This window comes from Struthio camelus, chromosome 13, assembly GCF_040807025.1.
Source record: "Struthio camelus isolate bStrCam1 chromosome 13, bStrCam1.hap1, whole genome shotgun sequence".
In the NCBI taxonomy this organism is placed as follows: Eukaryota; Metazoa; Chordata; class Aves; order Struthioniformes; family Struthionidae; genus Struthio; species Struthio camelus.
The window spans coordinates 13428642-13441654 of record NC_090954.1 but is presented as its reverse complement, the minus strand read 5'-3'; the positions used below and the strand labels follow the sequence as shown (position 1 = coordinate 13441654).

The following is a 13013-nucleotide window of genomic DNA, read 5'->3' as shown; positions in this document are numbered from 1 at the left end:
GGCCACGAGCCTGCCGGAGCTGTGAGCGCCCTCGCCTTCCCGAAGAGCCATGCCCCGGGGAGCTCAGGACCGGCGTGCCCCCCCACCCAGAGCGGCGCAGCCCTGCCCCACGGCCGGCGCGCGAAGGGGCCCCGCCACGTCCGCTGCCTCCAAGCCGCTCAGCTGGCCCGCGAGGACCTCGGCGCTGAAAGCCCCGCGCTGGCGGAGGACAGCTCGCCTCCCAGGGACCTCGGGGCCGCGGCTGCCGAAAAGCGGCGGCAAGCAAGGCGCTGGCTCGTGGCGCGGGCGGAGGGCGAGGGCAGCGGGCGCTGGCAAGGCTGCGGGCGGAGGGGACGGAGGGCCCCGTCCCCCCAGGGGCCGTTGCACAGCCGAGACGAGGACGCGGGCAGCGCTCTGCCCCGGCAGCGCCTTCCCGGCTGTCCGAAGCGGGTGCGAGAGAAAAAGAGGCCCTGGGGAGGGGGAAGCAAGGCCGGGAGGTGCAAAGGAAGCCTGTCCCGCGGCCCCCGGCAGAGCAGCCGCCCCCTCCGGCCGGTCTCCGGCTCCTGCGGCGTGCCGGCGCGGTCAGGTGCCTCTCGCCTGCCCGGCATCCCGTGGCCCCGCTCTATTTTTACCGCCCTAACCTTTACGGGCAGGACTGCGTGGTCAGCAGGGAGCGGAGGGAGCCAGGCTGGCGGCCTGCGGGGAGCCGCCGGCGAGGCTGCGCGCGGCGGAGCGGGCTGGGCGGTCCGTGGCCCCGCGGCGCCCCGCGGCCTCGCCTCTCCCTGCCCGGCCGAGCCCACCGGCCCTCCGGGAGCCGTCCCCGGCAGGGGCGAGCGGCCCGGCCTCCGGCTCGTGCTGGTGTCATTTCTGTTCAGATTTTTGGAAGAGGAAAAGTTGCTTTTCTAGTCCGTTCCCCAAACACCCAAATCTTCACTGCCCTTTTTTTTTAAAAAAAAAAAAACAAACTTTTGACCCTTTCTCCAAGCAGCTTCCCCAGATCTTCTTCCCCTGGTGACCGAAGAGCAAGCCAAAGTTATTTATTGCCACGGCGAGGGGACCATTTGCTGGTTACCCCCAGCTCAGCCCAGGCAAAGGGAGAGCCATTCCCATCCCCTGCCCCATGGCCCCCCCCCCCAGCTCCCCCCCAGCCCCAGCCCGGCCCCCGTGGGGCAGGGGAGCCCAGCGGGGCTGGTGGCCCGGCCCAGCCACGGCACCCGCCGTGCCGGGAGGAGGCGGCGCAGGGGTGGCGGGAGGTCTCAGTGCAGCAGGCGGGGTGGAGAGGGTCTCGGGGGTGGGACGGGGCCCCTGGCTGGGAGGCCCGGGTGGGCAGAGGCGGCTGTCAGGGCGGACACAGTCGGGCGGCAGAGCGCGGTGGGTGCCTGGGGCGTTTGGCCGCGTGGCGAGGGGCTCCAGGTGCCCTCAGCGGCCCCAGGGTGCCAGAGAGAGGCGAGGAGGCGGCCCAGCGCCGCGCGTAGCAGCCCCCTGCCCCGGAGACCCAGTGAGCCGCAGGGAGCAGGGGGGTCACCCCGTCCCGTCCCTTCCCTGGGACACCCTGAGCGGAGCGAGATGGCGCCCGGGGGCCACCCCGCCGCGGGGGGCCCGCGTCTCCCCGCGTCTCCGCCTGCCCTCCGCCGCGCCGCCGCATCCCCAGCTCAGAAATAAACTGCCGTTGTTGCACCCGGCCTGGCCCGCCGCCTCCCTTCGGCCGCCGCCGGCCTGGCTGGGCCCCGACCCGCTCCCAGCCCCGGCTGCTTCGGCCCCCGCCGCCGGAGGCCTGCCAAAGCCCGGCTCGGGGCGATGCCGGGCGGCAGCTAACGTCCAGCGCCGCGGCAGAGGTGGCGGCAAGGCAAACCCACCCGTGCGCGCAGGCGGGGGGCTGGGGGAGCCCCGGCTCTGCTGGCCCCCTCCCTCGAGCCTGCCCCAGCCAGGGCTGAGCTGCGCTCCCCCAGCGTGCCGCCGACGCGCGGCACCGAGCCTGCCGGGGCTCAGCGTGCCTCGTGCCTGCTCCGCACGGCCCACCTGGCCCGGCTGAGCCCCCCCGGCCCACCCTGCCAGCAGGATGCAGGGAAAGGTGTCACCAGCCGCCGGCAAGGTGCCCGGGTATGGGCAGGGCCTGGTACCAGCAGAGCAGCTCCATCCCTGCAGAGGTGACGCTGTGACGTCCCCGAGCGGGTCGGAGGGTGTGCGAATGCGTCCGAGCTCCCCCAGGGCCGTGCACCTGGCGGCACAGGGCCGTGGGGCTGGGATGGGTGCGGGGAGGCAGGAGCAGGGAAACCGCAGGCTGAGGTGTGTGGAGGGCCAGGGGGCAGGAGGTGCAGAGGAGGAGGCTCTTGCACCAGCAGAAAGGACTGTCTGAAGCTCAGCTGCCACTCAGCGGAGGGTGGGCAGCCACTTTGCACGTCTTTGCAGTGCTAGGGGCTGGCTGCTGGGGCCTCACAGAGCAAAGTGCGTGCACCGGGGGGGGGGGTCAGGGGCTGCCCTCAGCAGCTGTCGGGCTTGGCCAGCATGACAGCATCCCTGTCCCCAAGGGCTGGCCCTGCTCCGCGCGGGCAGGACAGCATCCCCGTCCCCAAGGGCTGGCCCTGCTCTGAGTGGGGGTGACGGCATCCCTGTCCCCAAGGGCTGGCCCTGCTCCGCGCGGGAGGGATGGCATCCCCGTCACCAAGGGCTGGCCCTGCTCCGTGCAGGAGGGACGGCATCCCTGTCCCCAAGGGCTGGCCCTGCTCCGCGCGGGCAGGCCGGCATCCCTGTCCCCAAGGGCTGGCCCTGCTCCGCCCCCTTTCTCAGCCAGAAATAACTGCCGTCCCGTGGCCGGACCTTGGCGTCCAGGCTAGAGCCCAGCGCGGGTCGGGGCGAGAGGCGAGGAGCCCGCGGGCTGCCGCAGGGGCTCGCCGGGGCCACCGAGTGCTGCTGGCCCAGGCCAAGCTGCAGGCTCCTCGGCAGCGCTGCGGGAGGGCGTCTTCGGTCCCGGCGCAGCAGGAGCCCGAGGTGTCGCCAGGCCAGGTAGAGGGGGCCACGCGTGGGTGCGCAGGGCCTGGGGACAGCCCTGCCGTGGCGGTGGGGACGTGGGGACACCACTGCCACCTCTCCCATGGGACATGGCAGGTTCCTGGGGGGCGAGGGCGCTGGGGGGGAGGTGAGGGATGGGACCGACTGGTCCCAGGGTCTCATGCTGGCAGAGGGGCGGCTGCGCTATCGCCGCTGGGGGCTGGTTAATATTTAACCCAGAAGGATGTGGGGTCCTCGTGCCAGGCGCAGCGTAGCTGCAGCCCCTGGGGGACCCCTCTGTCCGGGGCGGGGGGCGCGGGGGGGCTTTTATGCAACGATGCATCAGCGTCGGCCAGAGCTGACAGACGTGACGCGCCAGCGAAGGGGGCCGTGCGCGGCCCCTCTCCGTGCGCTCGCCGCCGTTACCCTCTGGGTAACCCGGGGCTCGGTTGCCTTGCTGCAGTCCTCGCTCTGGCGAGGCAGGGCTGCTTGCTCCCCGCAGCAGGGCGCCCGGCCCCCATCGCCAGCCCTGGCTCGAGCCCTTGGCCCGCAGGCTGGACGACGGGGCACCTCCTTAGGCCGGGGCCACGGTGCAGCGCGGGTACCAGCGCTCGCCCCCTCCGCGGCGGCCGAGAGGGAGGCAAGGCCAGCCTGGTCCCGGCAGCGGGACCCCTCGCGCAAGGCAGGGGGGATTTCTGAGCCGTGCTGGGGAAGGAGACTGCATCCAGGACACGGCGTGGCTGTGACCCCCCCCTTCTGCAGCGGGACCAGCCTCGTCCCCGGCCTGAGGGAGACGAGGACAGCTGGAAGCTAAGGAGCAACCCAGCCGCTGCCCCTCGTTGCGGCGCCTGGAGCCCAGCGCCCCGCGAGCCCCGGGCACGGCTCGGCCCCACGCCGGGCGCACCGGCCCGGGCAGCCGCGGCTCGTGTGCCCTGCCGGGTCACAGCCACCGCTCCCGCTCCAGCCAGGGCAGCGGCTTTAAATAGCTCCTGCTAACTTGGAGCTGCTGGCGCAGGCGGCAGCCAGGGACCCCGCTCGCCCAGGGGGGCCGCGGGGCCGCGGGCGGCGCTCTGGCAGGCTGCGAGCGCGGACCAGAGGACACGGGCTCCCTGCAGGCAGGGACAGCCCTGGGGACATTTTCTGCTCTAAGGAAAGGCGAAGGGGAGTGATGACAAGCACAGAGGCCAGGTGGTGGCTCCAGGCTTCCCAAGGGGGAGGGGGGAGATGAACAGGTGACAAATCCAAAGTCTGGCGGGCACACACTGCGTGACAGCACCCAGAGGTGCTAGGCACAGCAGAGCACCCGGGTCTCTGCTCACAGCCCTTCGCGTTAAGCCGGGGGGCTCCCCGCTGCAGGGTGCCGGGAGCGCGCGGTGAGCTTTGCACTGCCCCACAGGATGGGGCCGCGCTGCCTCCCGCTTCCCAGCGTGAACCGAGGAGCAGCTGAGGGCGGCCAGGCTGGGGGCAGCACCGGGCAGCCTGGCCTAGCACGCTTGGGACAGACTGCCATCAAGAGCAGTGCTTGAGCTCCTCCCGGACACCTCATGGAGCGTAATGCAGGCACGCTGCTGGCTGCGGAGATGCTAAATGCGGCAAACAGCACAGAGAGAGACCAAGAGGCAGGAGCAGGGAAACCGCAGGCTGAGGTGTGTGGAGGGCCAGGGGGCAGGAGGTGCAGAGGAGGAGGCTCTTGCACCAGCAGAAAGGACTGTCTGAAGCTCAGCTGCCACTCAGCGGAGGGTGGGCAGCCACTTTGCACGTCTTTGCAGTGCTAGGGGCTGGCTGCTGGGGCCTCACAGAGCAAAGTGCCAGCACAGCACGAGCCCTTTCTTCAGCTATTCCCCTGAGGGGACTCCTAGGCCTGGCAATACTTGGGTGTTCCCCCCAAACCCAAGGGAAAACTTGGGGGCCCCGGGACACAAAGCCAAAGCCTGGCCTCTCCCCCCCAGCGCACTCGGGGACTGACTCATCCCGGCGCTGCAGCCGTCACCGTCGCTGTCCTCGTGGGGCTGCCTCTCTCTTCCAGCTGGGCAGGAACCAGCCCCCTTCCACGGACCCACCCCAGGAGCGTGACAGCAGGCGATGACCATCATGAGACCAGGACCAGGAGATGGTAAGGGACACCGGGCGGTCCTGCAGTTCCCAGGGCAGCATGGGGTGTCATTCCCCGTGCCAAGAGGCCAGCTCTGGCTAGAGCCATTGGCCCAGCTCCCTGGGACCTCAGTGTCTGCATTCTTGGTCCCCCTCTCGCATTGCAGCCCCAAGGGACAGTAAGTTCTTGTTGAAGGCAGAAGGGGTCCATGTGCTGGCCTGGGAGAGGTTGTTTTGAGCCTCTGGGGTTGAGATAACACCCTGACAAATCCTCACGGCAAGGAAACACCAGTCACCGGCACAGTTCCTGTGTGGGTGGGGGTGCAGGGCGAAGCTCTGTGAGATGTGGACCCCTCTGAGGGTTGGTACAGGCTGTGCCCAGCCAGAGCGAGGGGATACTGCTGTCCTCTCCTCACCTCGAGCTTGGGCATCCTCTGTGCTACAATGGCTTCAGCTCCGGCTGTGCTCCGCTCTTGTGTCCTCAGCCCCTCGGCTGGACCTGGGCAAGAAGGTCAGCACGCCACAGGACGTGATGATAGAGGAGCTGTCACTGCGGACAAACCGGGGCTCCCAGCTCTTCCAGCAGAGGCAGAGGCGGATGCAGCGCTTCATCTTTGAGTATCCCAGCAGCCACAGGAAGGTGGGTCTCCTTGTCCGCTCCTGGCGCCCCAGCTCCGAGCAGGACGGCGTTTCCCCAGCTCTCACAGCCTTCGCAGGAAAGTGATTATCCGCAGGGCTCTGGCTCTCTCTCACCAGGACAGCCATGCTCAGTTAATGGCAATATGATTTACGAAGATGGCTTGTGAAGCCCAGGAGCCCACTGCTGGGTTCAAGGGCTCATAGCCAGGCATAAGGGCTACCCCGGGTTAGCCTGAAACTAAGGAAGGGGAGAGGGAAGCAATTGCCCAGTGAGGCTGGGCATGACATGAAGGATGGCCAAACGTCACATTTAGCATCCACAGAAGAGCAAGGGAATGGCTCCTAGTGCCCTCCGCCCCCTGCTAACCCCTCTCCTTGCCTCTTGCAGCTCTTGGGGATGGGGGCAGGTGAATCACACGGTGTGGAGAAAGGCTACCTGGAGGGAACGGCAAACGAGTGGACGGTGAGTAGGTGGAGGAGCAGTTGCTGCCCCACGCTCGAGCGTGGCCACTCACGGGTGACTGACAGCGCCTCTGGGGCTGCTGATCTCCAGCTTCTGCACAGGGCGCTGGGCTTGAACGAGGCCTCTCTGGACGGATGCTGACACCTGCTGCTTGCAGGGTCTGATAGCAGCATGCACAGCTGCTCAGAGGTGCTTTTAACAGTGTGCTCTGTGGAGGATGCCAGGCTCTCTGATTGCTTTGCACTCCCTTGCTCAATAGGAGACCTTCTCTGCTACCATCCCACCTTCTCCAGCGAGCCCTGGCTCAGGCAGCAGAGGTGAGCTGCCCTGGGGTCTTCCCCAGCACCTCACTTACTCTCTCGTCTGCAGGCACATGACAACGCTGAGGGCCAACAGAGCTACCGCTCCGAGCTCCACGTGGCGGCATCAGTGCAGGGGGGCCCTCCCAAAGTGCCCAAGAAGACAGAGAAAGTCTTGCAGATGAGCAAAGCCCTCAACCCAGATGCTCTGGCCCCAGGTAAATGCTGTCTACACCACAAAGCCAACTTCACTGTGATCTTAGTACAGAGCTACAGAAATCCCCAGAAGGAACACAGCGTTGGGGGACACCAGGTGGGAGATGGCCAAGGCACTATAGTCTGTCCCTCTAAGGCATGAGTTTGAGGCCTGTGCTCTTCACCTTACTCCATCACACAGTGTCTGACCAGCCTCCCTGCTGGAGCCTGTGCTGATGAGAGCCATCCCTCCAGGCCTGAAGCAGCTTTCTCTTTTTTAGACCCATCCATAAAGCACTGCGCGCACTGCAGGAGCTGCAGAAATGGCAGAAGGGAACAGTCCTGCAGTGCGGCCTCAGGGACGGGAGGTATCTGCCTTCTAGGACATGGACAGGCAGAATATAAGCTGTACAGAGCACCCTGCAACTCGCTGCTCTCGCAGCAGACTGGTCTGATTCCCATTCTCCGGGGTGTTTTGCCCAGGCCCCGATGTGCCCCCAGGCACTGCTCTTCTCCAGCACTCCTGCAGGACAGCCCTATTTCTTACCGTTTTGCAAGGAGTACTGCAGTATAGCACAGCAGCCCCAGCCACCGAGACAGCGAGCTGGGCCTGGAGGGAGCTACTGCCTCGTGCTAACGATCCTCTGTAAGACCATCCCATGAACTTTGGGGAAAATAGACAGTGCTGGTATGGCCTATTTGAAAAAGCACATCAAACTGCCTGTGAAAAAAGAGTCTTTGTCAGAAGGAAAATAACCCTTAAAAATTGTTTTTAAAGGGTTCATTTCCATGAGCAAAATTCAGGCATTTTACCCCTCAGGTCTTCCAAGTTACCATTAAAAAACATCAAAATGGGGATTGACATCTAAAAAAAATACATCTATCTATAAACATATATATAGAGATGTATTTATAGATACATAAATGTATTATTTTTACATATAGATGTATATCCTCCCCCCCCCCCCCAGCAGAAGGTCCTCTGTGGCTGTGCAAGGGCAAGGCTATTCTCAAGCTCACCTGCCCCTGCACAGGAGGGACCGTTAGCCCTGGAGCACATTGCCACAGCCCAACTACCGCTGCAGCAGCAAATGCTGTCTCTCTCCCAAATGCAGGCTACTCTGGCCCCCTCAGAGAAGTCCCCCCCGAGAAGTTTAACGTCACTGCCATCCCCAAGGGCTACCGTTCCCCGTGGCAGGAGTTCCTCAGCGAGAAGGACTACGCTGCGGACAGCGAGAACCAGCTGCCCATGAAACACGCTCACGGGGACTTCAGAAGCTTCAACAGGTAACGCTGGCCAAGGGTCTGGCTGGGGCTCAGACACCAGCCTGCAGGGCCTCCGGCTGTCTGTCTCTCTGCTAAGCCATTCTAGCCTCTAGCCTCCACAGCCCTGGAGCAAGGGGGTGGAGGGCTGTGGCGCAGCACTGGAACGGGACAAGGCACGTGGATCCCCACTCGCAAAGTGAGAGCTGCACTAACCCTGCTCTACCTTCCTCCTTGGGACTCCTCTGAGACAGTGAAGCCTCAAGGAGGAACAGCACACGCTAGCCTGCAAGGGAAAAACACAATAAATAGTCCTTGCCCTCTCTATACACCAAAGGGGAGCAGCGTAAACAAGAAGGGCTCAGGTCAATCTTTTCCTGTTGAGAAAAGGCAGAGAAAATATTAGAAGCTCCGATCTGGCCCCGCCACAAAGGTCCCTGCTTCCAGTAGTTCCCCAGCCCTGATCTCAGCTCCGCCACTGCCTTGTGCAGCCCTGAGCACTTGATCTCATTGTGTAGCCTCAAGCTGAGGGATGACTGCTGAAATCTGGGAGGACTTCCCCAGGACTCATTCACGTGCTCCAGGAGAAGGAATCACTGCAGTTCCCAGCCAGACTCAGGTCTGGGCTGGGTAGAAGAATGGCACAGACAGTGCCAAGTCTCATAGTTTTCTTAAGGTATTCAACAGCTGCTGGAAGCAGTGGCAGATACAAGATTAATCTTTCCGCGAGGTGCTAAGAGGTTACCAGATTCCTTCCAAACATACCCCTGAGACTGAAGTCTCCAGACCTGTTACCGGTGGCTCAGCCTGGCAAGCTCCACACCTGTGGCTGCTTCCAACAGAGCACTGCTGGTGCATCTCCTTAGAGCCTCCAAACTACGCTGGAGTTGAGGTTAGGATCCTGGCACAGAAACCTCAAGTCTCCTCTCTGGAAAGATGTTTGGTGAGGATTCAGAAGGGGGAGTTCTGGTGAGAGCAAAGTACCTGCAACCCAAGGTAGAGTAATGAGAACTGAACTTTTAAAATGAGCATCTTCTCAATGAATCTGAAAACTGAGGCCCTGGCTCTTCTGGTCACTGAAAGCCTCTTTCATGAAGATGAAAAGATAGTCCTGGTGGCCTGCCAAAGTCACCTTCCAATAGGCAAGCTGTGAGTGCCTGGACTCCCACTGGCTTTCCCTACTGTGATATAGCACTGTTCGCACTTCAGACCGTCTGTGGCGGAGGTGGACCTCTGCAGACAGCAACTTTACTGAAGCCTCACTGTGCTTGGATTTATATCACAGGGGGCATCACCGCTCTGCTTTGAAAACTTGACAGAAGGGCATTGCAGGGGGACTAGCAACCCTTCCGCACTGAAAACACGGCTCTGTGCCTAGACAGACTCCTCGTTCACCTCAAAGGGCAGAGATCAACCTACGCCCGGGCAGAGCGGAGACAGTGCTGCCGCTGTCCCTTTGCTGCTCTCTGCTCTTCTCAGCCTCAGTGCTGGAGCTTTGCCCTCGTGCCTGGCAAGTTGCACACTCGTGACCTATGTGCTCCCTCTCTTCCAACCTGTCTCTACGGAGACGTTCTTCCCCACACATCTCTGTACTGAATGCGTGACAGTGCTCTAGTCAGTACTGGAGCAGGGGGAGAGAAATGAGAGAGGGAAGGGAAGAGACAACAGGGTTAACAGAAGGGACAAGAACCCAGAGGGCAGCCAAGAGAAAGCAGGCTGAAGCCCGGTCAGCTGTTTGAGGGAAAGAGCGGAGAAGCAAAGGGGCTGTATTAGCAGTTTCCTTAGTGTCTCCTTCCAGGTTATTCAATCATCTCACGCTTTCCTGGTGCAGTAGCATCAGAGGAGGTGCTGTAGAGGGAGAACAAGAAGCTGCTGCAGACGCTTGGCTCTTTTCTTCCAACATTTAGCCATGTTCCTGCCTCAGCATTTATTTATGGACGGGGACTGAAGCAAGGGCATGCTTCTGAATAACGCTTTACCCAGTACCATTTCTCCCCTCTCACATGCTGTCTTTCTATTTAAAGTCTTGAACTGTTATTTAATACAGACGGATGCTAATTTAACACCAAGCCTCTTGCCACCTCCTCTAATTCTTCACTGAGGCATAAAGAAGCAGAGAGCCAATTCACTTTTAACTGGGTTTTTATGCTCCTCCAAGCTGTTGGCTTTTAAATCACTTCTCAGTTCATCAAACACCAAATTGCAGAAAAACATGCTTTTTGGATCAAATCAGCTAGTGAGAAGCCAGCAGTCTTGCCACTCAGCTCCCACTCAGCTCACATTTGTCACAGGCCAAGGGAAAGTTCACCATCTCAATAGCAGCTGCATTAAGGCAGACTGATTTATTCCCAACCTTAAAAATTCAGGTTGTGATGCAAAGATCTCCAGCTAGCTTGCTAAGGTGTGCTACCTTGAGAGTGAGCGAGAACACGGCTTTGAAAATGACTGCCTTTTCCCAGAGAGGGAGAGAATATCTGGAACAAATCTCTCTCATTTACCTTTCCCCCCTTATTTCTCCCTAAGACACAGTTGCAAAACAGCGCCACGTTATTCATGTTAGAACAACACTTCCCAAAGCAAACATTCCCAGCTATGCCTCATTGTTAGATCAGCCTACATGCACTGCTCCAAACCCTGGCTCTTCAGGGACCTGGTGCTCAGTTCCTCAGCCCCTTTTCACATTTCTCTAGAAAGGGATGACAGTTCTTGCCCCCACACTGCTCCTCCTGTTAGTCATAGTTCAAAAGAAGCTGTCCCAAAACGCAGACTGGAGTGAGGGCCAAGAGAAAGACATTTGCCTGAACATGTGCTGGAGCAATCAGGAGGCAGCACTAACATGGCCTCGGTCCTTAGCAGAACACATTAACTGCAGATGAGTCCCTTTTTAAAGATCAATGGGCTCCTCCCGGTCACCTGCTCTCCTAATCTGATCCTTTTCACATACAGCACATCTCCATGGCTGTTGGCGGAGCCCGTAAAAAGGGAGACTACAGCTTCTTCTCTCCCCAGCACGGCCGCTAAAACTCACGCGCCACAAAACACTATGCAAAATCTGCCAAAGCTTGAATTGAGGTTCACGCTGTACAACACAAGCATCTTGCTGGGCTAGCAGAGATTATAATGGCATCTTAGGCAGGAAGAAAAGGGCTGTTATTTTCTGCAGGTCTTGTTATGTTGCAACGGGGCTCACGAGGAACGAAAAAGTCCAGATCTGCTTTTCCTGTCCTTCACCATTACAAACATGCACAACGTCTCTCCTCTGTGGCGAGCTAAGTCTACCTTTTCTTGTGATGCAGGACTCCCATCCCGTTTGGCAGAGCACAAGTCAGCGACACGTTCTCTATGCCTGCAATGGAGCTAGATAACCTGAGCGCTCTGGAGCTGATTTCCCACAGACCCAACTTCAACAGAGCACCACAAGGTTGGGTACGGATTCTACCAGAGAGCGACGACCTGTAATACATGCCCTTCCTCATTGCTGCAGACGCTTTTCTTGCTAGACTCTAACATACGCCGCGCAGTGGGGCAGAAAGGAGTAAATATTCTTGCCTATGCACTTTGTGAAAGCTAAGCTAGCGGTCTCAGGTTGTCATCCTTTTCCATGGGATTTGAACAAGGTCAAGTTCGGGACCATCTTGAATGCCTCTCTTACCAACCACTGTCACAAGGGCATTTAGCACTAACCTACCCAGCCAAGTTCTCATCTCTAATGCAGGATCCCTGTAAGCTCCGGTAACCATCACCGTACAAAACATCCTGTACTGCCTGTCCTCTCCCCTACGTCGTGGAAAATGGCAGAACCACCAGCTGTAACATCCAGTTGTCTCGCCGCTTCTTCACTGACACACAACACCAGCTTCAACAGGTGGTGCCTCTGCAGAGAAATTCCAGCTTAAGGACAACTCTGCATCTGTTATTCTGGTGAGAGGAGGCAATAATTGAAGAACATTCACAAAACAAGTTACTAGCAGCACTGGTGTGTAAAAAGCTGTTACCTTGCACTTGATTGAAAACGAAATGCTGAACTGGGCATTTGCCTGTTTACCAACATACGTACAGCACAACCTGGGTATATGGGACGGGAACAACATCGTGAGTTGGAAACTTGTGACACAAGCTTTCTCCACAAGCTGCTGGCTAGCACTTTACAGTTGTCATTCTCCCTTTCCTGTCTGCATGCCTTGCTTGAATGTCTAAGCTCTTGGTTAAGTTATGCCAGATTTGCTTTACACAGTGGGTCAATAAGGATCAGGCCCTGTCTGGAGCAGATCCACAGCACAACCACACCAGTCTCGGGAGTCTGCAAGATATTGCAGGTGTCAGGATATACCAGTAACTTAAACATCAGTGGGAAGGAAGAACAGCCCAGCCACGTCTCTACAGCAAGCACAGGCTTCTCCATGAATGCGAAAGTCAGCAGGGAGGCTTTGACTGCACAAACGTTTTCACCAGTGACATACAAGGGGATGTCCAACCACAGCATAGTAGGACAGTTGCCAGAAACGTCTGGAAAACCCTACTTACAGCTAACAGAAAGCTCCAAGTTAATACGCGGTATCTACATTTGTTCAACTCCTTTTAATGTTACCTTTACTTAATTTTGCAAAACCAGGGGCACATTTACTTTAATCAAGATAAAAATATTGTTGTTTTCTACCACTATGGATAAACTAGACAAGTAAGTTTTGTATGCTAGCTGGTAAAAATGCAGTTAACAGCAGCCTTAATTGTAAAATATATTTCTAGTACAGTGAAGACAGATGTGCAGAGGAAACGTCACACAGGAATTCTGCTCTAACATCATTCAGAAGAAAGTTTTCATTCCTCTGTTCTTCCGCCAGAAACACAACAGGACAAGCTAACAGAAGAACAAAAAGGTCTGCTCCTTAGTATTAAAAATTTATGCTGCTCAAATACTGTCCAGTTCCATCTCTCTCCCGTATCCATCAGGCGAAGAATGTGTATACCTCTGGGGACACGGTTGGAAAAAAAATAAACTAGCCATAACGTTTAGCTTGCTTGAGTTTGAGATCTGTCTGACTGGTGCTCACGGGCACTGTCTGAAGAGAGTCAAGTCCAGGGCAGGGGCAAACAAC

The 13013-nt window shown here is 59.1% G+C and overlaps 1 protein-coding gene across 1 annotated transcript; it reads left to right on the top strand.

Moving 5' to 3' along the window:
- Window positions 1-4919: 4919 nt before the first annotated feature.
- Window positions 4920-12929, top strand: MYOZ3 (myozenin 3). Its single transcript, XM_009685633.2, has 6 exons — window positions 4920-5080; window positions 5544-5698; window positions 6086-6160; window positions 6530-6677; window positions 7770-7941; window positions 11214-12929. The coding sequence occupies exons 1-6, from the start codon at window positions 5050-5052 to the stop codon at window positions 11374-11376; spliced, it is 744 nt and encodes a 247-aa protein (XP_009683928.2). The 5' UTR covers window positions 4920-5049; the 3' UTR covers window positions 11377-12929.
- The last annotated feature ends 84 nt before the right edge of the window (window positions 12930-13013 follow it).

What these genes read in the sequence shown, in the direction of transcription:
- MYOZ3 (XM_009685633.2), top strand. Translation starts at nt 5,050, where the DNA reads ATGACCATCATGAGACCAGGACCAGGAGATG. An exon ending in GAGACCAGGACCAGGAGATG is followed by an intron (nt 5,081 to 5,543) that starts GTAAGGGACACC and finishes TTGTGTCCTCAG; the next exon opens with CCCCTCGGCTGGACCTGGGC. An exon ending in GAACGGCAAACGAGTGGACG is followed by an intron (nt 6,161 to 6,529) that starts GTGAGTAGGTGG and finishes TCTCGTCTGCAG; the next exon opens with GCACATGACAACGCTGAGGG.